The sequence below is a fragment of the Letharia columbiana genome (assembly GCF_014066305.1).
Source record: "Letharia columbiana isolate WasteWater2 chromosome Unknown Sc0000007_s0, whole genome shotgun sequence".
In the NCBI taxonomy this organism is placed as follows: domain Eukaryota; kingdom Fungi; phylum Ascomycota; class Lecanoromycetes; order Lecanorales; family Parmeliaceae; genus Letharia; species Letharia columbiana.
The window spans coordinates 280,803-305,381 of NW_023501043.1; the positions used below are offsets into that span (position 1 = coordinate 280,803).

The following is a 24,579-nucleotide window of genomic DNA, read 5'->3' on the forward strand; positions in this document are numbered from 1 at the left end:
GTACCCAAACAGGTCTCTCAGTCCATCACCGCTTCTCCAATCTCGCCGCAGCCGCTGGAAACAGAGAAAGCACGTTTCGACCTATTGCATCACGCTGACTTCTCGACAGACCCTCATACTCAAGCACCGCCTTCTTATTCGCTTCCATAGTCGACTCCGTCGAGCACGGTACACCACAGTCTGCGCCATACACCAAGTGATCTGGAGGGACCATATGCAACGCTGGTGCCATACCCGTAGGAGCAGTTGCCGCCGTGTCAAGATACAACCTCGCGAGCTGCTCCTCGATCTCCGCTTGAGTGATTTTGTTTGGGTTGGGTACCCAGGTCTCGGTGCCGAGAAGCTTCAGACGACCGGAGAGCACTGGCAACGCGCCGCCGGAGTGAGCCAGGATGAAGGCGACGTTGGGAAACTTCCGAAAAATGCCGGCGTACAGCATGTCCACGACTGTCCGAGTAGTTTCGAAGGCTACTTCGATCAAGGGGCTTGGGCGGCCCATTGAGGCTGGAGCATAGGCGTCTGGGTGGACGAAGACAGCGGCGTGCCGGCGGTTGAGCTCGGCCCAGACGGGATCAAGGCTGGAGTCTCCGAGGAAGACTCCGTTATAATTGCAAGTGACGGCGAAGCCATCCGCGTCGAGTTCGTGAGTGGCTCGATCAATTTCAGCCAGGGCAGCTTCAGGACTGTCCGTTGGAAGAGCCGCAAGCAAGCCAAAACGCTTGGGATGCTTCCTCACGAGAGACGCAGCGTAATCGTTGGACTCTTTCAGAGCGTCAAGCTGCTTGGGCAGGTTGCTAAGCATTTGCATGGCGATGCCGGCCTTGTCCAGGTATGCTAGAGTGCTCTCTGGTGTCCATTCGAAGGGTTCAGGTACCAAAAACTTTTCCCCTCGCATTGCATGCCATCTCTTTTCTCGATCTTCGGACGAGGTGGGAGGAGTGAAATGTCCATGGATGTCAATCCAGTCGTTTGCCATTGTGTCTCTCCTTTTCCCTAACGCTATGGACTTTCCGCTTGCTTTGTGGGTCTATTCCAAGGTCTTTACTGGGAACCATGCGGCGTCATTCGAGAAATTAGACTAGTTCGTATTATGCATACTTTAGGGTTAGGGCTACGAGTAGGGATACCTTAGCGGGCGTGGCAAAATTCCAACTGCAATTCGTACTTACATAGCTACATTGTTTGTGCATGCAATAAATCAAGTCCCCTAACTGTCATGATGCCTCTATTATTCGTGCTTAGAGGTTTTGACTCGACCGTGGCGAAAGGGACATTACGAGTAGTGAGCAAGCATCTTACGTCATGAAGAAGATGGAAAGTCAAAGACGAATGCATAAGGTAGGGTAAACCCATTATTACTACACAATAGGGCCTGTTTGAGTAATGACTCCTGAGTGACCTGGGCTCTGGGGTCTAGCAAGGCTCATAAGTGGTGATCTCGATGATGTGTCCTGAGAACGGCTTAGAGAGTAGGGGTGCTTGGGGCACATGGCAATAATAGAGACACGGGTGTCAAGGTTCGGCCTTCCAATGGTATACTCAGCGAGAGCAAAGATGACTTCCTGGACTCGGCTTCTTCTGTAGCTTTTTTGCGGGTGAAGTGCAAGCATTCTTACTCTACAATCCTCATAACTGACCGGGGCAACAGAGTCCGTTGACAGCTTCTCCGCTACTCGTATTGCATCGTTGAGAGCAATCTTCTCCGCGCCTCGGGGCCTTAGATTTACACGTAGAGATTCCCGTCGTTAATCCCGAACATGCTAATCCTAGCTCCCGCTGCCGTGTTTCCAAATGAGGTCATTGCATCCGCTGAGATGCTTCAACACTGCAGGTCACTCCTACGGGTACTTGGGGAGCAGTCCGTTGTGCTTGTTATTCCTCTCAGCAAAAGAGGATGCTAAGTAATGAAGAACAGTCCCAAGTATCTAACCTTCTAAGACTTACAAACATAATCATTCCCGAGTTTGGATGGACATTTGGAATTGAATGGATCTTGAAGCAATATGTGGCTCCGACTCAGTCGCAGATCGCTGATAGATGTGAGGACGTATCCTTGGCCATGAACGTTCTTGTGCGTCAGGTCATCTTTGTACACATCAAAAATCATGCTATCAATGCCGGGCAGAACTGGGCACCAACCATCAACCCCGCGGCGCAGCACCCACGTCTCATAGGCCACCCTAACCAATCGGTATCAACAGTTAGAAGTCATGAACTCCCCGTCTTCCCCTCCCCTCCCCTCTTTTTCCCCGACGTCACCCCACAATTTCTTGCCCTTGGCGCTAGCAGTCAGCGGCAGCAGCGTTCGGGGCCTAGTGGTAGGAAAGAGGTCCACGCTTGACTACGAATGCATTTGTTGACACCGCTGTCCGGGCAGGCGGGTTTCGTTGGGGCTTATCGGGAGCGAATCTGGAGTTTCTGGGGAACGCTGATGGAAGAGGGAAGGGTTGTCGAGGTAGGGGCGCGTGCTTTTGGGGCATTTTGTGGGGAGGTAGGAAGTGGAGTGGCTGTTGCGAGGGTGAGGAGCGCGATGGAGGGGAGGCAATGGAGTCGCATGACTTTAGTGATGTGTTTAAGTGTGTATGATATTTTGTAGTGGTGATTTTTGTGCGGTGAGGAAGGGGTCGAGTGGATTTTTCAATGGGAACGTCGAAAGAACATCTTAATAATAATAGCTACATCACTGGAGGTAAACATCTTCACGATCTTTCCAAATGTTTGCTCGTTCACTCGTCCTTCTCTGAAATCATCTACCATAGCATACATACATCAATACAACAAAACCATGCCATCTATGAGTGCGCAGAAGTAATCACAGCCCTTTCTCCTCTTCAACTACAAGCGTTCTTGCCATTCCCATAAACGATGTGGCAATCCCACCAGGTCACAAAGTCGTTGAGCCAACTGCGCCTCAGGACCGTTCTGTCGGAAGAGGCGAGCGCTGTCGAAGTCGAGGCATGAGCTTCGAGTGCTGTGCGCGAGGTGGGGCCAAGCGGAGTGGCGGTTGCGAGGGCGAGGAGGGCGAGGGGAAGGAAGGAGGTCAGGCGCATGGTTGGTTGGTTTGTGGTTTGGTTGGTTGAGGGGGGGGGGGGGCTGGTTGTACGCTGTGTGGTGGTGATGGATGTTTGTTTTCGAAGAGTGCGGTAGCGGGAGTGCAGGAACGGGGGTTTGACAACGAGAAGGGAAGAATGGACGGAACAACTGTCTGCGGATTCTTCATGGCAGAATAAGAATTGTGCGTTAATGCATAGATAATGATTGTTCGACGTTGCTATCGGTTTGTCAGGATTGTAACAATGATGTTTGAGAATGAAGAGAAAGTTATAGCCAATCGACTCCCATTAGTGAATAAAGACTGCTACGGTTATTGTTTTGTACGGGGCATGGAGCGCCTAGGCTGAGGCTCTGTTTCAGATAACAGCGTTTCTTTAACCTCTACTTTAGCTGTCAACAGAGGAATCAATAGAGCCCGCGGGACCAACCCACGCCATTAGCATCCGCGGCTTTGTTCGACATCACATTCAGTACCATTATGGAAACAAGGGGCGGAAGTGGTTTCGGGCTATTCAAGACCGGACTAGACGTCAATCTTAGACAAGGAACAATGCAACCGTCGTTGCATGAATTCAGCGCGTTCATCCGATACAATGAGCTAGCGGTTGCGCCTCGAATGTACAATGGGCTAGAATAGCGAAAGAGATGAAAAATGGGTTGGGTATTGATGTGGGGTCGATCTTCAATATAAGAGGTCTTGGTGAGGGAAGCTGCGATGGCTTCACAGAAGAAGGTATGCTACTTGGAGAGGAGGGCACCTGGTGTGGAAAAGGGAAATGGATCAAGGGGAAGTGAGGTTGGGAGTGTGCGAAGCTTGTGCGTAATACTTGAGACGTAGGTTGCGAGATAAGTGACAAGGATGGAGAGAAGAATATTTTGAAATGCAATTGACACGATGAGCTTGATCCCACAATTGGTCCTGGTCTTTTTGGCCAAATACCGATACCGATTAAGGGTACTCAGAGTTAATGCAGATGTGAGAACGGCATAGTGTGTGAGAAGGAATAGGAGAGGCAGGAAAAAGTAGAGTGGTAGAATTGAAATTATGCTTTTGCTGAAGACAGTATTGACCCAGTGAAAGCGGTTGTCCATTGGTTATGTTCCGCTGGTGGAAGCCTTCCCTTGAGACACCGCTCAACTCGGTCCGAGAACTTCTTGACGCAGCATGACGCAGCTCTTTTGCGGCTCCTAGCTTTCCAATGAGCACCCTACAGTCTGTTCCTCCTGCAACGGTTACACGCTAAGATTCGACACTGCCGGCACTCGAAAATGTACTGCGGAAGGTGATGATAGCACTCTTCACATTGGTGGGGTCCGGATGTATAGCGCCAACCGTCGTGTGCGCAATTGTGGCGTTCTCGCAGGTGGGCAACAGCTCGATCGCCTTATCGCTCTCTAGCTACCCCGACTTGAGGTTGGCCGCGAGCGACGACTTGGTTCGCTCTGGCCAAGAGCCGATCTTCGTGCCACTGGTCACATGGACAGGTCTTCCAGCGCTCCCCGCAGGTGTAGCTGTTAAGATCAATAAGCTAAAAAGAGACAGGGGAAGGAGGTGAGGTACCAGAACTGGGCTTTGCAAGGACAGCTGGAATTGAAGTTAGTGTCTGTTGGACAGCCATCTTCCACAGGAGGACGTACACCATGTGATTACATCCGACGTCAAGCTCAACGAGTCAGTGACAATTATAGCATCGTTGCCAACCATTTTCCCGTGCCGTCTCAAGCACTTGTTGAATTGCAAGGTCCTCAGGGCAATCACCATCATGAGCGTTGTTCTTGCAGATGGTGCAAGTCTGTGTGCCGCATTCTCTGCACATCGCTTGCTCGCCGCTGATGTTAGCTCCAGCGATGAACGATGAGCACGCTGGCCGGGAACAGTACGTCCTATCCGAAGTCTCGAATTCAATGCTCTTCTCTTCGAAGTTTTTAACCACGGCGGAACTCAAATAGATCTTGACGGACTGCAAGGGAATCTTCTCACGGCAACATCGAGGCGGAAATAGGGTTTCGTCCGTAGCTGACAGCTCGAAAAGGGTCTGTATGCATTCTTGGCAAAAAAAATGTCCACACGGCGTTTGGCAGACATCAAAGAGTGGTTTCGTCAAATCGCACGCGGTGCAGTGACGATAAGATGTAGTCGCGGGATTTTGTCTTGATGCCGCCCAAGCGGATGATTCTGCGGCCACTGGACTGTCACTGCGGACCGTGTCCTCCAACACGTCACCTTCGTTTTCCCATCCGGACTTATAGAGCGCTGCCAGCCTTGCTAAAAAACCATCATCTAAGTCATATGCTGCTGTCGATTGTTCCAAAGCTGCCGACGGAGCGTTGATTCCTGCCAATGACTGAGCCAAAGCCCGATCCCTGGCTGCGGCGTGCTCCTCTGCGAATGACTCGTTCAGTAACGCAGCGTCACTGATAACGGCTCTCGTTAGGCTTCTGCCCATGCATCGGTCAGCTAAGATTGTGTTCCTTGTTTGTAGCTCTTGTTGATAGGTCGCAACGGCGAGGTCGGCGTCTGAGACTTCGCCATCTCTACCCTTGCCTTTATTAACACCGAGGAGCTCCTCAAGATCTCCGCTTTGTAATTGCAGAATTAATGTAGCCGTTGCGTCATCAAGTTCGAGTGAACGAGGCGCCTCGATCTCCATGAGGATATGTTGCTGTTGGAAATGTATGAAGGATTGATTGATTATGGAAGAATATGTGGGCTACTTATACCATGAGAAGCCTGTGGCAAAACCACACTAGTCCTTGACACACCATGGTATGGCCATATGATCATTGCCACCATGAGGGGTAGCTACAACACTTTATGGTGCTGCAGCAAATTCCAATAGTTGCGTTCTTAGGTGTGAAGGTTTGGCAAACACAAAGCAAGGTCGGTGATTCTTATACTTAAGATCTTACCACTAGCGTGGTAGTGATACAATGCCTTGCGTTCCCTAAGGAATGGAGTGTACAGTAAATCCCCTTTAGGTGTTTGAACAAGTGTAGAGACAAGATCAATCTTGCGAGCCACCAGCTCGGGGCGCATTTCCAGTTGACATGATTGTAATTTTGACCGGCTTACCCACAAGGGGTGGCCGAAGGCGCTGTGTAAAACATTTTCGGGATTGGGAGGCAGAATAACTTGTGACGTTGCCGATCAAGGCTTGTGAGGAAATCCCCTGGTTCTATACTATACCAATTCGTCGGCGAGAGACGTTTCACAGTGTGTGGAAGAGATGAAGCGAGGATAGTGACAGCGAGAATCATACCAAGTCTGCTTACCAGGCTACACGGCATCAATCTAGCGCAGTGCGAGAAGAGTTCTGCCAGAGCTGAATTGTAAGGCGGGCCTTATTCTAGAAATACAACAGATTTTGGCATGGCATTGCAGCCAAAAGTAGCTTCTACATCCTCTTTACCTCCATGTAGCCTCTTCAACGTCCGAAACATGACACGGCGCAGAGAATCTGCAAGGCACTTGCCTAATAAAAATTGCGCATTATGGGCCACTCGGCTGATGCCGAGACCCGCCACTCAGGGGTACATTCCTTCGGCTCTTTAGGCTAAACCCCCCCACCAATCCAGCCCCGAGCGGCTGACTCTTCCCCCCTCTGAACGTGGCCTGTGCCGCCTCCAATCGGCCTCCTGCACAGCTAAAACATCCTTCCGATGTTTCATCGTCCAATCAGTCGTCGTAAGAGCTCCCGGTCACTATTCATGCACACCATCTTCACCTACTTTAGTCTGCCTGACTTGCACCATCTATCCGCAAAGCTTTCTCACACCGGTCGAATCACATGGCGCATATACACTCCGCCTGTTTCAGGCACGGAAAAATCTGACGGTGCAGAGACAGAATGAAGTTAGAGTCACGGCACATCCTGGCACAACTGGTTGAGGGGCCGAGGGGTTGGAACTGTACTTCAGGATGACTGACTGCTCTCGTTTCTCTCCCTTTTTTTCTTTCTGCTTCACGGTTTCAAGGTGCTTCTGCCGGGCAGTCATTCATTCATTCTCTTTGCGTATATACCTACTTTATTCATTCATTCATAAAATCATTCTTTGCTTCTACAGCTTATCCATTCTTTACTTCTTCCGGCAAGATGTCACTCATTCTCATCGTTTTACTGCAATTATCACTCCTTTTGCGCAATGTCATTTCAACCTGCTCCACTACCTCGGACGTAGAATTTACATTCTACGGCTTCCCTGATGGTCCATCTGACACCACTTCGTTCGGCTGTTCGGGTACGACTCAAGTCGCTGATGGTACCGCAGGGGGTAAGTTTTGACCAAATTTGTCCCCCCATCCTCCCAAGGCTACACCTGTTCTTGATCTGACAGGACATTACTTTTAAGGTGACGGCTCCTACGGCAACCCCGAGACCTTCGCTACCGCCCTAAGCAACACCAACTTCGTTCCCTGCGAGATCATTTACATCCCCCTGTTGCAGAAATACTTCCAATACATGGACCACTGCGAAGAATGCAACGTATTGTACCCCGAAACCACCCGCATCGACCTCTGGATCGGGACCGACGTCAATGGCGGACTGAAGCAAATCGCCTGTGAAGATGCATACGGACTGAAAACGGGCCAGACAATCGTCCACAACCCGCCTAGCACGTTGCAAGTCAACGGTGGCCAGCTGTGGGACAATGATAGTGGCGCTTGCAACGATGATTCTCTGGTCTTTCCGAACTACTCGATTTCCGAGGCCGATATGTGTGCTGGGGGCTCTACGTCTAGTTCTGGCGGAATACCAGCCGGTAGTCCGGCTCCGTCGAGTACTAGTCGCGCATCTGCTCCTCCCGCATCTACGCCATCTACGCCCGCTATCTCACCAAACAGCGGAGCACCAAGTATGGGATCCGGCGACACTAGCCTCGAAAAGGAGAAGCTCGACACCGTTGCTAATGTCGACACCGTCAATAAGGTTGCTGACCTTAAGGTGAACAAGCCATCACCCACAACCTTCGCTACCGTCGTCTCAGCTACCCCCAGCACATCCACATCTTCCGTACCGAGCCCGTCTGGCTCAGCGTCCGGATCACCATCATCAACAGATTGCGGCGTCACAGCCGAATGGCCGACTGCGTGGCTGGGTCACTGCGTCGGTACTCCGTGTCACGATTTCAACGACTGTTCCGGCGAATTGATCTGTCAGGGCTGGCCTAAACCTGTCTGCACGAATCCGGCGAATGGGAACTAAGGGCTCTCTTCGCCTGAAGGGATGAGTAAATGGCTCATTGGTTGTGACTGGATTTCACTTTCACAGACGGTTTCGCTTGATGCGAAGCTTTTGGGGTCGATAGATAGATAGAGAGGTAGATAGGCACAAACAAAGTTCTAAAGACTCGAGAGGCTGTGAGAATTGATCCGCCGATTCTCATCTAGCGAATTAGATCGCTCCGATTCCCATCACCGAAGCTTCCCCAAAATTTCCCCTTCCCCCTTCCCCCCTCCCTTTTCTAATCCGAGATCCAAAGTGTACACACAGCGTTCTCCGTCCTTTACCGCGCCCATCAACGATACAATCCTCCATTCCTTTCAGAGCACCATCCAATCGACCTTCGAGCCCGCCACGATCCACGCTCGAAGCGGCATCATGGTGATACTCTGTGTCTTTCCGAACGCCATCGGTGGCTTTGGATGGACGGACGGCTCGCTTCTAGAATTTATTATTGTACAAATTCACTTGGTGAAAGTCTCACGGCGCCGTGGGTAGGGTCTTTGCCGGCCCAAAATGGGGGTTTCTGGGGCATGAAACCTGCTTGGCAAATGGTAACGACGGCGATGGCGAGGTCTTGGGTAGGCGTATTGAGGGGATAAGGACACCATGGTAAGCGCAGGTCTTGGCGATTTAGTAGAGTAAGCAAATTGTGGCAAAACTACTTTAGGGCTCAACGACGGGAGATGAGCCGGCGCTTGTTTGGCAACTCATCGTCATCACCATCCTGTCGGGATCCTGTCGGGATGCCATGTCATTGCCAACTACCGCGACCAGGACAGGCTTAGGTCCCGCCATGTATGCACAAAATCCCCCCAGAAAGCATGGGCATCAAGCACCTCATCTGGCAGATCTCTCTGCACAAACAACAACGAGCTCCGCCAGTCCGCCGCCATGACTCTCAAAACTAACGATCCCTACTCCCCTTCAGCCCGTGATCCCTACGACAGTGCTATCGACAGCGTGGGACGCAAATTACAACCAGTACCCTACCGCAATGGCGCTGGTTCCGATGTCCTCGGGCCTCGCAATTACGCTCGAGAACGCCAGGCTCCGGATATGGTCAGGCCGCCGGCAACCGACAGTGGTACCATGTCCAATATGAAATGGAGCTTTGCCGATTCCCATACACGTATTGAGGATGGAGGCTGGGCAAGGCAGACAACGATCAGAGAGCTGCCTACGAGTAAGGAGCTGGCTGGAGTGAACATGAGGTTGGAAGAGGGTGCTATTAGGGAGCTACACTGGCACAAAGAGGTATGGAATGACTACGCGCCAGACGAGCTACTTGCTAATGCGACTGTGTGCCAGGCAGAATGGGCATACGTACTCGAAGGCAAGGTACGAGTTACAGCACTGGACACTGAAGGAGGCAACTACATTGGCGACGTCGAGAAGGGAGACCTGTGGTACTTTCCTGCCGGACATCCACACTCGCTCCAAGGCATTGGTCCCGGTGGCTGCGAGTTCCTCCTGATCTTCGACGACGGCAACTTCAGCGAAGACTCTACCTTCCTACTGTCAGATTGGGTTGGCAGGTTACCCTCACGGAACAAAGAAACATAGTCAAACAGCAGCTAACCCCTAACAGCGCACACCCCTCAATCAGTTCTTGCCAAAAACTTCCGTCTGCACCCCAGCATCTTTGACCACGTCCCCTCATCCGAGCGCTATATCTTCGAGGGATCTGTTCCTGGGCCAATTGACAAGGAGAATCCTATCGGTGTTAAGAAATCTCGCCACCGCTTTACGCACAAAATGCTAGCACAAGAACCGCTCAAGGCACCAGGAGGCCAAGTCCGCATCACCGACACCAGCAATTTCCCTATCAGCAAGACCGTTGCCGCCGCACATGTCACAGTGGAGCCACACGGCATCCGCGAGATGCACTGGCACCCAAACGCCGACGAGTGGTCTTTCTTCATCCGTGGCCGAGCTCGAGTCACTGTCTTCGCCTCATCCAACACTGCGCGTACTTTTGACTACATGCCCGGAGACGTGGGCATTGTACCTAAGAGCATGGGCCACTATGTGGAGAACATTGGCGATGAGGAGCTGGAGTTCCTAGAGATCTTCAAGGCACCGAAGTTCGAGGATTTCAGTCTGGAACAATGGCTGGCGGCTACGCCTAAGAGGAATGTGGCGGAGCATTTGTTCCAGGGTCATGAGAAGGCCGGAAGGAAGTTCGTGGAAGAGCTGGAGCTGAAGAAGATGCCTGTGAAGCCGGCACCAAAGCGTGCAAGCAGTGTGCCGTAAGCGGCCACACACTCCATAGGTAGCTTGCTCCTTAACGGCTGCTCGCCAGACAAAGTCCAATAATAACTCGCTCACATACCGGCGCTTTTGTCTCAAGTCTAGTCGACAGTGCTCCAAAGATTCGTTCCTTCATGGTGTTTAGTAGTGTTCTCCTCCTAAGCACATGATCGCTACTGTCCTTGATATCTTCGTCAGATCCGTTTGGTCTGTGGACTCATAAATAGGGCGGGTAATCCTGTATTTGTTTTCCAGCCGAGACGTGTGAGATCCAACCATGATCGAATCCCTCCCTCTACTGTTACATCATAATTTTCCATCCTTCGAACATCTTCCTCATTCCTCAAGTCTCATGTCGCACGCTCATAGTCGCCACGTTGAAAGTGGGGGTTGGTGACTCTGAGAATCTTGTTACCGTAGCATCTTCCCGACATCGCCGTCGATCAAGAACATTAAGAATCTATAGGGCTGGAATGTATTGATAGGATAGGGCTGGGGTTCATCTCCAACTCGACCTGCATGTAAGCCTTCAAAACGGCTTTTTAATCGGTCAATCTTATCTGATAGACCCATCTAGGTTTAGCGTAATATTAAAGCCTGCTGCGGAAGCAGAAAATAAGAAGCACCGCAACACCCTTAATATTGTACCAGCGCCATTAGGAATCGAACCTAATACGAACTAAATACCCCTAACAACAGAAGTCATCTACATCCCATCACAAACTTGATCGTTTGGACTCGGGTGCTTTCAGAAAGCCGGGTCGTTTTTTGTAGTCCTATACGCCCTACTTGCTCATTACACCATCACTGGCCCCAGAATTCCATTCAAAAGGGAGGCATGACCGATCCCACTTTCCGCCAGCACTCTGCGTTAGTGGCTTGCCATGCCCTTTCATACTCCTCAAAGCCCGCGGGATCAGCAACGTGATTAATCCAAGCACGATCAGTACAACTCTGAATACCCCGGATCTTCCTCATTATGTCCCTCATTATGACGAGTTGCAGTGTCTCCGCACCGTAACTCTCGGGTTTTATGCAGAATTGTATATCGGTGCCACAAAACTTGCACTCGCCTCTTGGTAATGGGGTTAATGGCGATTGTGATGCGCACGTCAAACACCGACAGGTAGGAGTAGGATTTGGTCTGTTCCATATCGATCGAAGCTTTTGACAATCTTGAGAATAAATACTTGCTACATATGCATCATTGAGGCGCAAATGCGGGCAGATTGGTGCGTTGAGTGGACGGAGAGCCTCCCTCACTTCTTCGTTTGATGGTGTGCCGTTGCGGGTTACCCGTATGATCGGCCACGATGTCGTGTATCCAGGGAGTACATGAACCGGATTGCTTCCGCATCTGTGGCTTTCGTGAACTTCCCTAAGGGTTTGCGCTTGGCCATAATCGAGAATCTGATGTGGACAAATCCACAAGAATCCAGCGCTGCCTAGGCAGCGACGCTTGGCGCTGGGCTGTGCGAGGGATGATACTGAGAACAGCGAGCAGTCGTGCGTATCCGCGCACCCACTGCAAATCGCTTTTGATGAACGAACCCGTCCGTCGCGATCTAGCATACAAAGCAACTTCAAACGCTCTGACAGATAAAGTTGGGTACGCGACTTGGACATGGCTTCCGAGAAGTGCGTGTTTTGCTTGTTACATATGCTCTCCAGATTCAGGAGGGGGATCGCGATCCGCTGTGTCTTCCAATTACTAGTTGAAGGGAGATGCAGAGCTGATGGCGGCGTCTCCAACATGAACAAGTCAAAAGACACGAGGCTGCTTGGCGGCAAGTACGCTGAGACGCCGAGAATGATCTCAGTGGGTAGATCGAGCAGGGTCTTCCGGACGGGTTCGATAGAGAACCCTCTACTCGTGCGAAAAGCTTTCGAGATGGCCTGGCCGATGCGCTGGGCGTAAGCTTTCCTGCACGGCAATGTGATGATTCTTTCACTTCTGGGTGGTCCAGGTGGTCTGGATTGGTACTGAGTTTCGTGTTCATGAAAGGTAACCAAAGCGCTTAGGCTCTGAGTATCTTTGACAGCGGCTCGAGTCTTCTTGAGAGCCGACCATCTTTGCCCCATGTCAAGAAGCAGAGACGGAACTTTTGCGGTTTTAGGTCGTTAGCTTGTGGATACGAAGATGTGTCCGTAACGAGCCCAGCTAGGCCTATGAATGTGGGCAACTCATACAAAGATGGCACTGATCAAGGCCATGAACTTTTCGGCTTGACAACAATTTGGGTTTTCCGGGCATCGAACCCCAAGATATTCGAGGAGAAACTTCTATAGGCGAGCTCCATTAGCGTCACCGGTACGAGCAGATTTGAGTGAATTTCGTGCCAGGAATGCTGATCCTTGGGCCATTTCTGCTCTCGAGATGTGTCATGACGACTCTGAAACTTATTGACCATGTATCCAACTTCAACTTCGAGCATGCAAGAACAGGCTCTTGTGAAAAACTCATCAAGAATCACGCAACAGGGATTGTGTTGAAGCCGGAGATAAACCAGCCCGATCATTTTCGCTGGCTTCCGTTCCCGAACATTGCTTGGTGGAAGACGGTGAACTGGCATACACATTGGCCATTCTGAACTCCAGAGTGTATTTGGGGTCCGCCCAACAGACCATCGGCTGAATTCAAGACGTCACGCAGTCAACGTTGGGCAGAGGGACAAATTCTTCATACGGCTGACTTTTGGCCTTGAAAGGGACCTTGGTACCGCGTGACTGGATTCACCTTAGTCTACATCGTGTCTTAATGGAAGGTTGGGATGGCTGAAGTTTTGGCTGAAACACGCTGCTGAGTGGATCATAGCGGTTGATCACGGGTGCAAAGCGAACGGACAAAACCCATTTGAGAGTTCAGTACGGCTGATTGAATGTACCCTCTGGAACCTTCCATGACCGAGACATTGGTGGACAGCTCGAGTGCGCTTCGTTAGAATCAACTTCGCCCTTCCTCATACGTGGGCTTCCGCTGACCTTGAGTGCGAGCCGTTAGGGAGTTTAGAATGCTCCACAGTAGTAAGTTGCATTCCGACAAGTCATGCCTTTTGCAGAGCGTCCCATCGAATATCGGGTTTCAAGATGGCAAGGTCAAATGTGACCGCTGGTTCGTTTCTTGGCTGGTCTTTAAAGTGTGAATAGAGTATTGAATTCTCAATACTGCACTTCTCGGTGGTAATGGTCCCTTGGTGATGGACGGCTTCTACGGCTGTAAGGCGAAATTCTTTTTTTGAGTGAGAGCGCGGCCGAGAGTTCAACGGCCCATGAAAAGTCTCAAGTGAGGGCAAATGCGGCTGAGAGGCAAAGATCTGCACTACAAGGTTGTGAGTCTGATGAAGGAATATAGGTAGAGTGCGGAGATAGAACTGCAGGCGAATCTATTGGCAGAGAGACCAGACTGATCGCGGAGGCTGAGGCGCGAAGTCGTCGACATCAAACTAAGAGGCCCCAGTCGAATGGAGTGCCTAAATTGGCGCCTCGATGTTCTAGCTTGGTTCACAGGATAGATTTGCAGAGGAGGCACAGAGCTGACCCCGAGGCAAAGGATCTGGTCGGAGAAAGTAGAGCCGAATGGAGGCACGAAGATGTTACCGTTCGGCGTAAAGTAGCACTTCGGAGGGACAGGTTTTATAGAAGAGTCTAGAAGCATTTTCGACCCGCTAGACCTAGGCCGTCTTGGTCACTTTAGTTGCGGACGAGGTATGGTTTGTGGTCCAGGCGTTCAAAGTTGAAATGTTGGTAAAATGACGTCCGAACAGGATATGGAGCATATGATTATGGCCTGGCATGAGGTGGCTGGAAGCGGTGCGACTTAGGTTCCATTGTTTTTATGCAGCGCAGGTAGGAATGCTTACTTCTGACGTGCCAGCCTGAGGTTTTCTTGGAGCTTGTCTTTGCTTTTCCTGACACTTCAGGATACTAGTCACCAGCACCACGGAGAGGTGCAAGCTCGTCGCTGATGAGGAGGGTGCCACCCACTCCTCCCCATAATTAAGGACTCTGGGGTGGCCCGTGCTTATAGGTATCACCCACCTGTCGCGGTCGAAGTCTCTCCAGAACCGCCTGGTGCCCAGCCAGACGGGCCGTGTACTCGACTGCGACGCATGAGCCGATGACGCAGCGCCCGAACCTGGCCCCGGAGTTCCTCGATCTCTAGCTGCTTAGCGTAGAGAGCCATGTCGTGGTCTCGCCTCTCAAGATCCAAGAGCTCCTTTGCATCAGGTCTTGTTGCGTCGAAATCCCGCCGCAGCTCGTCAAGATCCTTGCGAAGAGGTGCCACCAGAAGTTCCAAGTCCTCCGCAGCAGCATATCTCCTCTCCTTATCTTCTCTGTCCGCCTTCTCCCTTCTCTTCTCGTCCTTTCCATGGTTCCACCAGGCCCAAAAAATTGTCCACAAAACAGTCAAGCCTGCGACCACAATCGTCCTGATGCCTGTGCTGAGGATTGCGTCTGTGGTTTTGCGCTGATTGCTATGCGTAATTTTCTCCGCTACTGTCGGCGGTGCCAACGCTTCTGGTACTACTGATGGCGGTGCCATCTCTGCTCTCTCGCTCGGTTAAAGGACAAAAGTAACAAAGTCGCGCACTCTCCATTCATATTCAAAGGCAACACTCGCTCTTTCCATCTCATCTGGCACAACAACTAGCTGCGATCGTGAGCCGAAAGACCAAACGCCCCTTCGCGCCTTCCATCACTCACAGTTTGATGTCGGAGGAAATGCTCTCTACAGGCCCAGCAATAGAGCAACTGCAGAGGCCGTGCACCATAGCATCGCACATTGATCCAACGGTGAACTTGATAGAAGTAGCTATGAGGAACTGTGTAGCATTACAGGCGCAAACCTTTTCGTCAGCAACATGGTGTTAATCAACACCACCGATCAAACTACGAGGGACCTCTCTACAACTCAGTTTGGCGCCGATCTAGCCCGGCCAGGCGGCCGGGGAAGGTACCCTCTTGGGGTGGGCGAGACAAGGGTGCTGGTCTGGGTCCGTGAAAGTAATTCGGCTATTGATCAGCTTGACAGCATTGATATCGCCAAGCCGCTACAATGTGCGAGTGGCTGCAGAGACTCTGGTACACTGCAAGGTTTGCGAGCTTCCGACGACTGAGATTGATCTGTCGACTTCGCCCCCATCTACATTGCCTCAATACTAGCCGAGTAGGCAGAGCTTGCATGTTGCTTTTCTTTAAGGGCTGGCATACCTGATGAAAATCTTGGTCGGATGTTGAAGACTTGAGCGCAGTCGAAATACTACCGCCGAGGTCATGGCCGCTCTTACTCGGTCGCAGGCCAACGTCGAGGGAGTGGAGACAACGCCATTCGCACACAAGTACTTGCAGAAGAGACCACGCATGCTACGGCGTAGCACTTCGACCCCCAGCTCCGCCAGAGGCCTGACCGAAGGACTCAATCTAGGCCGCTTTCAACTCTTCTCCGATCTAAATTGGGTGTGTATCATCGGCAATCTAGCACAAAATTTCTCCGACCACGCTTTCGGCACCGACTCAACTCTCCGTATTGGTGAAGGCGTCTACGAGTTTATTGTTCTTTTCCTTATCGCCTGGCGCATTTGGAATCATCTCCAAGAGTTCATGAGCAAATACCACACACCAGCAACCTCGTGGAGCGGCTTTTCGTCATGTGGATCATCATCTTGGCCATGCTGTATGGAAACAATGCGCCCTATCTACTCGATACCCCAGAGTGATCCAACGTTGCTATTATCATCTTCCTTGTCGTCCTGCGCTCTTTCGTCGTCATTGAAACCGCCTATTCAGTGTATCTTCCTTTCCTCCGCCGGGAGATCGCCCTTCGAGTGGCTTTTGTAGCCTTCAGACTACCCTTGAGGATCCCAGCGTTCTTCGTCGCCGACAATACGAAAGCTGGCCTTGTTTCACGGCAGTTGTTACCGAGTACGTTACGGCAGCCTTTATGGCCACTCCTCCAGCCGAGCGTCTCCTCAAACAAAACCACTTTGAAAACTTCGATGCGGACCATTGTCATAGTGATCTGTCTCCCCATTGATCGCAATATGTCAGCACGTACATTTTTGAGCATTGTTGTGTCTTTACTATTAGTGTGTCTGTTTGGGGAATGGATAGCTGTTTTAGAACGTGATGGAAGGGTATTTGAGCCGTACATCGGTCTGGACAGGTGTTTATGAAAGGTTGCGATTCACCTTTCTGGCGTACACGGAACTACCCCCATCGACAACTGCAACCTTTTTTAGGACCCCATCGGCTTTGTTTGTCTCGAAATCAAAAGAGGTGCTGGGAGCATACTCGAGGCCGTTGGTCCGTTGGTCGAAAGCTTCAGGAAAGGACAGACTCAAAGGAATGGATGGCACATGATCTCTATGTCAATGATCGGCGAGTTGCAAGGCTACAAGGACAAGCCCATGAGAAATGCCGTAGCTGGAAAGAAGATTCAACTAAGAATGCATGTTGCAGAAGAATGGAGCGCTCGGAACACCACGTGTATAAATGTGCTGTTGTGCGAGGCTGGTCGGTTTCAATCTATCGCAGTTACCATCCCAATGCCCATAGGGCCGAGATGTCCAAAAACTTGGAAAATCTTCTGAAGCAGATTCGATCATCCGAGTCTCGAACGGCAGACTGGGAAAAAGAGATGTTAAACCCTAGATCTATGGATGCCCTACTGTTCAACGCTCTCTATCTAACCTCGAAAGCATGTTATACAAGTAACCCAAAACGCTTGCTTGTGATCGAGAACTCTCCTTGCAAGAACCTCCATCACAAGCGGGAACATTCAGCAGCATTCTCCAGCACCGTCCTTTCAGACGATACCCTGCGCACCCTTCTCCGCCAATACCGGCGGAAAGCTCGTCATCGGCTTCGTCTTCGCCTTCGCCCTCAACGTCGCCCGTATATCTTCCGTGCTCTTTGCATTCCACGCTCCATAGCTCAGTGAATACATCAACCGGTTCCCTTCCGTCGCGATGAAATCCTCCGGCTTCGGCGGCTCTTTGGAACTTATCACATTGATCTCATCCTCAATCTGTTTGCAGTACCTATCTAGCGGGAGATCGTTTTCGTCATAGCCGAAGGGGTCTTCGATCTCTCGGCCGATGGCGGCGATGCCCAGGATTATGTAGGCGCCTACGACCGTTCCGGGAATGGTGACCCAGCGCAGTGAGTCCCAGAGTTGGAAGGGCAGCGCGATGACGTACGTCCAGGTGATTTGACTGATGGCGATCGAGTACGCGACCGGGAGGGGTGTGTTGACAACGCGCTCCGTGCCGGCGAGCACCTCGTTGAGGGAGGCTAGGTTCGCCATCATCATGCCCTGGTGCACCCCGTTGGGGAGGGTCCCGTTGGCTATGATGGATTCCGCGTACGCGGATAGGTAGTGCAGCACTTGGAGCGGGAGGTTGCCGAGTTTCTTGCCATCCTTGTCCGCGCGCTTGATGTGTTTCCGCGGATTCGACTCCAGGAACTCGAGCCCGAGGTAGGAACCGATGGCTTTCGGAAAGGTCCGGTCGGGTTCTTCGACTGCGTGCGCGTCGGACGCTGCCCCCGCGAAGGTGGACAGGTTGCCCACGAGCGGCGCCAGGTCGTCGTAGTTGGCGTAGGGCTCGAACCGGAGTCGGCGTTTGAGCGAGACGGCGAAGGCGTTGATGAGGTTCAGAGCGGTCAGTTTGGCCAGCACATCGGCTTTTCCCGCCTCGGGGCTCCGGTCATGCCGCTCCTCGGCGTGGATCCAGATGTGCTGGGCCAGGTCCCGAGACGTCTGGATCAGCTGCGCCCAGTACTTGCGGCCTTCGACGTAGCGCTCGTAAGCGCTGGAGGTGCGGAAGGAGATCCCCAGCCCGACGACGAAACCGAGCACCGTAAGCAGCAGGCTGGATACCACGAGCTGGTACCAAAACTACGATATGCACGTTGTGATGTTCGACCAGATCGCAACGAAGACGAGGGGGACGATCATCCGCGGTGTGATGCTCCCTCTCATGCGGAGGAAGTAGGGCATCTTCCGGTGCTTTTCGATGTCGAGGGGCTTGCTGATGAGGTCGTCGATGGTGCTGGTGTGGCGGCGGGTCGGGGGCCGGAGCCGTTGGTTCGGGGAGGGCGAGGGTTGGCGCAGGGAGGTCGATTGGGGAGAGCTTGAGCTGGAGTCCGGGGCCATGGTGATGCGGGGGGTCTTCTGGGAGGGTTGGTTGAGAGGGCGGAGGAGGAGGGCCGCGCGTGGAGGGTTGTTGTTGCGGACATGGTGGATGGGTGTATCGCGTGGTGAGGGTGAAGGGGATGATAGGCTGGAAGAGAGGGCGCGCTGACCTGATCAAATGAGGGGTTGCGCAATAGTCAAATGATCAGAGCTCGTATTTATAACGCTGTCGAATACAAGGGATACTACAGACGAAAAATCCAAAAGGAGCAAAGGACCACCTTTTATCATCAAAAATCGAAAGAAAACCGCAAACGCAGTATTTATCATCACATCTATATATATTTCCATCCACATATATCCCAAATGCCAGTAAGTAGGCGGCGCTGTCTCGAAATCGCAATTTCCCATCTCATCTCCATTCAGCTTTCCCCACGTCGCAACCGTTGAATTCCCCTACCTCAGGTACGATACGGCCTCAGGCTTACCGAAGCGCCTTTCGGCAATCAGGCCCCCCGTGCGGCGCGCCCTTACTACCTGTCAATCCGGATGCTTGGTTGGTTGCTTGGTTGGTGCGGGGGGATTTTGGAGGGACCCAACTGAGCTGGAATGTCTGTAAGCATATAACAAGGGGTGAAACGTTTGGACGGTTAGGCAGTTGGGCGGGTTGGGCTGAGGCGGATGAGCGGTGTATTGACGACGGTTTCGGGGGGGAGATTTTGTACGACGTCGAGGCTGAAAGATTGGAATTATGGGTTGGGGTGCCCCCAGTCCCTTTTGCGTAGCGGCTTATTAATCGGGGTTTTGCTTGTGATTGGTGTTGTTTTGGAATAGATATGTTGCAAGCGATGATGATGAGTAATTGTTAAATGATTGTCGACGGTCTCGATTTAAATTTGGACTAGTAGTGTATCTCATATTACACCGGTCTTGTCGCCGTGTGCTTGTCATGTAAATGCCTTCCAGTCCCCCCTCCGCCTCGCCAGATTATCCCCTGAGTCAAAGTCAATACCGGGTCTAAATCAACTCAACAGTGATATCTTCGCCATCCATCGTCAATTGTACATATACATTGTCAGGCTAGAAATCGTCTCGCACAGTTGACCAAGATTGACGGATGGCAACAACCTTGATGGAAATGCTAGATTTGTGGCATAGCTGGGGTCGCGCATAAAAGCTTACCCTCCTTACCTTCCTCCTACCATAGAGGTTGTCCAGATCCAAATCCAGTTGCGTTCTGAAATCGAAGCGGAGCGTGCTTTTCAAACGAATGGAATGTGGTCGTGTTGAGTCTTGATACCATGATTGTATCCTGATCAAGGCATGACGGTGTTGTACGAATCAGGCGATCTGGCTTCTTTTGGGCTTGAGGTTCTCAAGAGCTTGAGCCGATAGGGTTTGGAAAGTGCGGCCGCTGTGAGGGGGGAGATGGGACGGTTTGTTGGGGGAGAGGGGCATGGTGATGCATCGTCGGGCTTTCAAGTTGTGCAAGGTGAGGGTGATGATGGAGGGATGCTTGGAAGGGAAGGGGACATTGGGGGTTGGAACAAGAGCTCGGTCGGCGTGAGAAGAGAGGGGAAGGGTGGTCTCGAGCCGTTTACGAGGCTGAATTGAAGGCGGGTGTTCTTTCCAGAGGCTTGCGGTTACTGGGTCGGCGCAATTTATGCATATCTGAAGCGACACAAATCTCGCTATCGGTGTGAACGGAGGAGAACCATGACTTCCTAGTCTCGTGGGAGATGCTTGCGGATTGTGGGATTGTTCGAGCACATGGCGGACACGACGACATTGAATAAGCTGATTTGAGTTTGGTGTTCCCGGAATCTCGCCGAGAGCCCCTTTGACATGGTTATCGTTCCAAGTCATGGGACAAGCGTCAAAGAAATTGGCGGTGTGACTTCGAAGCGATGGGGTTGAGGTTAGGTGGCACGCTTCTAGATGATACCAACTTTTAGCAATCCCGAACAGTTGTAATGAAGGTGTCGAGAGGAATAGGATTTGGAGAATGGGCGTTGCAATGGTTGCTAGCTGTGATAAGAACCCCCAAAAGGTATATAGTGTGAACGACCTCCGAGTTTAGACCGCAGGTTCCGCAACTCGTACTCGACCATCCGAAGCCTCGCTTCCGTCCTGGCGTGCCACAGGCGTTCGGGCTCGATCGGCCACCACGGTCCCCTCATCTTCACTCCCTTCCTCGGTCCAAACTTCAGGCCTGTGGAACGGACTCTCCTTCATCGACAACATCGCCATCTGCTCCTCCGCCCCCTCCTCTTCCACCTCCGTGACATCGGACCGCAATCTTGGCGAACGGAAGACGCTCTTGTTCGTACGGAGCACTTGCACAATCTCACCGTTTCCAGTCTCCTTGGCCATCTGCAAGGCGGTCTGCCCGAGCACGTTCTTGACGGAAAGATCTGCACCCATGTCGATGAGTTTGGAGACAGCATTGAGCCTGCCGAGTTCGATGGCGGCGAAGAATAGGGATTGTATCATGCTTGGGCTTGTAGGCATGGCACCGGCTTCGATCAGGATGACGGCGCATTCGAGGTGGCGGTTATGGTGCGCGATTTTGAGCGGCGTTTCAAGCCACCTGTCCTTTTGATCGTATTTGGCGTGGTGGTTGAGGAGGATGATGAGGAGATTGGCGTGGCCGGCTATGGCGGCGAGGTGTAAGGGTGCGCGGTAGTAGTCGTTGAGGGAGTCCGGTGATAGACCGGCTTGGAGGAGTTGGGTTAGGATTGTGGGATTGTCGGCGTTGACGGCGCAATGGAGAGCCGTGTTGCCCATGTCTGGGTCGCAGAAGTAGATGTCGTTGGGTTTGGCGGTGATCATGTGCGAGACTCGGTTTTGGAAGCCGAGGTTGGCGAGGGACCATATGGGTAATGCTGTTACCTGCGGGTAGGAACTTGGGGTTGGTTTGGCACTCTCCTCGATGATTTCCTTGGCTTCAAGGACTCTCATGACATTCAAGTTACCGTATTGCCAAGCAACAGTCCAGGGTGTCCTCCAGTGCATGTCCTTGATAGATGGGTCAGCAGCAGAATCCAACAGCAGTTTCGCAACTTTAGAGTTGCCATCTCGACTTGCGTCGTGCAGGGGGGTCTTTCCATTCTTGTCTTGGGCGTTGGCATCCAACCCTTCCTCAAGTAGTAGACGGACGATTGCTTCGTGTCCGTCGATAGCGGCGCTGTGGAGAAGCCCGCGATTCAGGTCATCGCGAATTCCGATATCGGCATTGTATTCGATCAAGAGTTTTACCATTGCTTCATTCCCTGCATCTACCGCCCTCAAGATAGCGGTCCCCCCACCCTCGTGATCCTTGATTGAGCTGTCGGCACCTTGCATTAGTAGAAGCTCGGCAATGAAAATTTTGGCCTCGGTCTCTTTGCGTCCACCTTTCGCAGTAGCAGCTAATATCAGTGCAGTGCTTCCAATTCTGTTTTGTGAGTCAACGGCGATGCCTTCTTGTTCCAAGAGGGATGAAACAACGTCAGACTGTCCTGCAATGGTAGCTAGGGACAGAGGTGTGTTACCGTCCAAGTCTTTTCGGTCGAACTGGACGCCCGGTCGGTCCAATAGAGCATTGACAATTTCCAATTTGCCACTCTGTGCTGCTAGCATCAGGGCGGTACGATTGGAGCGCCATGGGTGTATGGCGTTCACATCCAACTCTTTATGTGCTAGTAGCAGCTCGACGGTCTCGATGACACCGCTGTCAACAGCCTCGAACAAGGCAACGCTGTCTCTGTGGCTATATTGGTTCACATCTGCGCCACGTTCGAGCAGCTTGGCCACCGTTGCGCTTTGTCCTCGCCTGCAGGCGTACATCAATGGCGTCTGCTTGTAATTTGGATCCGTAGCGTTGACATCCAAATCCCCATCGAGCAGCCTGGAGACAATTTCCGTCAAGCCAAACCAGGCGCACACATGCAGCGCGTTAGCACCTTTACGAATGTCCCATTCAGCGCGCTCTGCAGAATGGAGGTACCAAGTGGCTTGGGTCCATGCTGCAATCTTATCGGTGTCGCTGACGTATCGAAAGACTGCTGCTTGTGTCTCTGCATGCGGTCCGGCTTCGTATGCATGGTCTCCCCAATACAAATAGGCATACTCAAGCAGTGGGTATGCTTTTCTTCTGGAATCGAAATCCCTGTCCTCGTAAATGCCTTCACAAGGCTTAGTGAGCTCTCCGAGACTCAAGTAATGTAGTGAGACACGAGCTATGTCAGCTGATGCAGCTGAAAACCACCGCTCGCGGGATTTGTCAAAGTACTCTTGTGCTGTTCGATGATTGAGTCTCACATTCCTCTCGTTAGATTCGATTACTATCATTCCAGCTGTGACTTCAAGAATTGTCGCCTTGTCAGGTCTGGCAGCCTTTCTGAAACCTGCTTTGTTCAGGTCGACCGCCAGCGCATCCCTAAGTTCTGCAAGACTAAGAGGTCTGTGGGCGTGGACCACCCATTCGAGCGTCTTCCGTGCCAGGGTGGAGGCACGAGTGTTCTCCGACTCTTCGGTGATACGCAGCATGTTGCGCTCATAGAAGCCATCATAACCTTCCGGCGGATTGTCCAAGGCGTCTTCGACTTCCCCTTCGCTTATGCATGCCCTCAATGTTTGCATGTAAAGGCCAGCCAGCGTGAACATGCTATTGGCCTTTGCGACGACAGTAGGGACGATCCTTTCCTGCAGGTCCGACCGCCTGCGGCAGATGCGTCCCAGTCGTGTCGTGCCAAACGACGACTTGGTGATTGTACTATCGCTGTGCTTTGAGTTTCCGAGTCGAAGTTCTATATCCAGCTCTTTTCGAACGTAAAGCTTGATATCGTCTTGGGAAGGCTCAATACTCATCCTCACCGGATCATCTGGTTGCTTTAGAATGTGCTTTCGGTCTTTGCAATATACATCTTTTGCCCTGCAGCTCTGGCAAATGTCGATGTTACAGATCTGACAGCGATAATAGACCTTGAGGGGCGGTAGAAGAGGTATGTTGGTAGGTCTGCCACGACCACAGGAGTCGCAGAACTTCAACTCTCTTGGGTCAGGCTCCTCTTCGATGGGGCGCGAGGTTATCATCAAGCTTGCTTTATCGGTAGGCAAGCTCAAAAGTCTGTCCGCCAGTCTCTCCTTAACGGCCGGAGACGCCTCATCATACGCGTCTACTACTATCATGACCCTGTACTCCTCCAACAATTTCTTTAGCATCACTTAAGACAGACGCGTACATAAGAGAGGCTGCCTACCTCTCAAAGTATCGAATCTCGGTTCGAAAGGCTTCATAGAAGTCCTCGAGTGTGGGGCGCGACTCGTTCTCCACACCTGAAAAGAGCCTCTTAGCTTCTGGAGATTGAAATTCAGCGTCTGGATGTTGGAGCAGTTGTTTCAGTAGGCTGCTTATCAGATTGTCAAGTGTCTGAGTACTTGGTTCCTTGTAATTGAGGTATATGTAGAGGATGGGTACGTTTCGGTTCTTGAAGATCGTCTTAAGGCGTTCAATCACTAGGGCGCAGAGTAGTGTCTTGCCGGCGCCTGGCTCACCAACACATTGTAGCATCCATGGAGGGCCGGATGTCCAGGCATCAAATTCCGGAGATGCTAACAAGCTTGGGGTGGAAACGTTTTGCTGCATGCATTGATTGTAGAGCTCAGACTGCCGGGCTTGGAAACTGAGTGGGGACAGCCAGTCGATGATTGCAGCTCTTTTCTTCTCTTTGGTCTCCCGTTCTCTCTCCCGGGCTGCCCGCTGCCTTTCCTCTGCTGCTTCTCTTCTGCTCCTTTCCCATTGTTCTGCTTCTTCTCGCCTGAGCCTTTCGGCCGCTTGAGCTTGATCATCACGGGCCTTCTGCCTCTCCTCAGCTTCTCCTCTCCTCACCTTTTCCCTTTCCTCCAAGTCTAATTCTCGCTGTGCTTGCCTTT

The 24,579-nt window shown here is 51.9% G+C and overlaps 9 protein-coding genes across 9 annotated transcripts; 2 read left to right on the forward strand and 7 right to left on the reverse strand.

The window, feature by feature from the left end:
- Positions 1 to 25: 25 nt before the first annotated feature.
- On the reverse strand, positions 26 to 976 carry HO173_003136 (uncharacterized protein; the record flags this gene model as incomplete). Its single annotated transcript, XM_037305064.1, has 1 exon — positions 26 to 976. One exon carries the CDS (start codon positions 974 to 976, stop codon positions 26 to 28), a length of 951 nt encoding a protein of 316 aa, XP_037167929.1.
- Positions 977 to 4,453: 3,477 nt separating this feature from the next.
- HO173_003137 (uncharacterized protein) lies at positions 4,454 to 4,673 on the reverse strand (the record flags this gene model as incomplete). The annotated part of the gene is made up of 2 exons (XM_037305065.1): positions 4,454 to 4,566; positions 4,616 to 4,673. 2 exons carry the CDS (start codon positions 4,671 to 4,673, stop codon positions 4,454 to 4,456), a joined length of 171 nt encoding a protein of 56 aa, XP_037167930.1.
- Positions 4,674 to 4,727: 54 nt separating this feature from the next.
- On the reverse strand, positions 4,728 to 5,705 carry HO173_003138 (uncharacterized protein; the record flags this gene model as incomplete). The annotated part of the gene is made up of 1 exon (XM_037305066.1): positions 4,728 to 5,705. One exon carries the CDS (start codon positions 5,703 to 5,705, stop codon positions 4,728 to 4,730), a length of 978 nt encoding a protein of 325 aa, XP_037167931.1.
- A 1,443-nt stretch (positions 5,706 to 7,148) lies between these two features.
- HO173_003139 (uncharacterized protein) lies at positions 7,149 to 8,258 on the forward strand (the record flags this gene model as incomplete). The annotated part of the gene is made up of 2 exons (XM_037305067.1): positions 7,149 to 7,326; positions 7,405 to 8,258. The coding sequence occupies 2 exons, from the start codon at positions 7,149 to 7,151 to the stop codon at positions 8,256 to 8,258; spliced, it is 1,032 nt and encodes a 343-aa protein (XP_037167932.1).
- A 912-nt stretch (positions 8,259 to 9,170) lies between these two features.
- HO173_003140 (uncharacterized protein) lies at positions 9,171 to 10,532 on the forward strand (the record flags this gene model as incomplete). Its single annotated transcript, XM_037305068.1, has 3 exons — positions 9,171 to 9,533; positions 9,588 to 9,810; positions 9,868 to 10,532. The coding sequence occupies 3 exons, from the start codon at positions 9,171 to 9,173 to the stop codon at positions 10,530 to 10,532; spliced, it is 1,251 nt and encodes a 416-aa protein (XP_037167933.1).
- An 822-nt stretch (positions 10,533 to 11,354) lies between these two features.
- Positions 11,355 to 15,072, reverse strand: HO173_003141 (uncharacterized protein; the record flags this gene model as incomplete). Its single annotated transcript, XM_037305069.1, has 2 exons — positions 11,355 to 12,631; positions 14,568 to 15,072. 2 exons carry the CDS (start codon positions 15,070 to 15,072, stop codon positions 11,355 to 11,357), a joined length of 1,782 nt encoding a protein of 593 aa, XP_037167934.1.
- A 2,262-nt stretch (positions 15,073 to 17,334) lies between these two features.
- Positions 17,335 to 18,684, reverse strand: HO173_003142 (uncharacterized protein; the record flags this gene model as incomplete). Its single annotated transcript, XM_037305070.1, has 2 exons — positions 17,335 to 18,340; positions 18,440 to 18,684. 2 exons carry the CDS (start codon positions 18,682 to 18,684, stop codon positions 17,335 to 17,337), a joined length of 1,251 nt encoding a protein of 416 aa, XP_037167935.1.
- A 1,320-nt stretch (positions 18,685 to 20,004) lies between these two features.
- Positions 20,005 to 20,529, reverse strand: HO173_003143 (uncharacterized protein; the record flags this gene model as incomplete). Its single annotated transcript, XM_037305071.1, has 1 exon — positions 20,005 to 20,529. The coding sequence occupies one exon, from the start codon at positions 20,527 to 20,529 to the stop codon at positions 20,005 to 20,007; it is 525 nt and encodes a 174-aa protein (XP_037167936.1).
- A 210-nt stretch (positions 20,530 to 20,739) lies between these two features.
- HO173_003144 (uncharacterized protein) lies at positions 20,740 to 24,292 on the reverse strand (the record flags this gene model as incomplete). The annotated part of the gene is made up of 2 exons (XM_037305072.1): positions 20,740 to 23,839; positions 23,907 to 24,292. The coding sequence occupies 2 exons, from the start codon at positions 24,290 to 24,292 to the stop codon at positions 20,740 to 20,742; spliced, it is 3,486 nt and encodes a 1,161-aa protein (XP_037167937.1).
- Between the last annotated feature and the right edge of the window lie 287 nt (positions 24,293 to 24,579).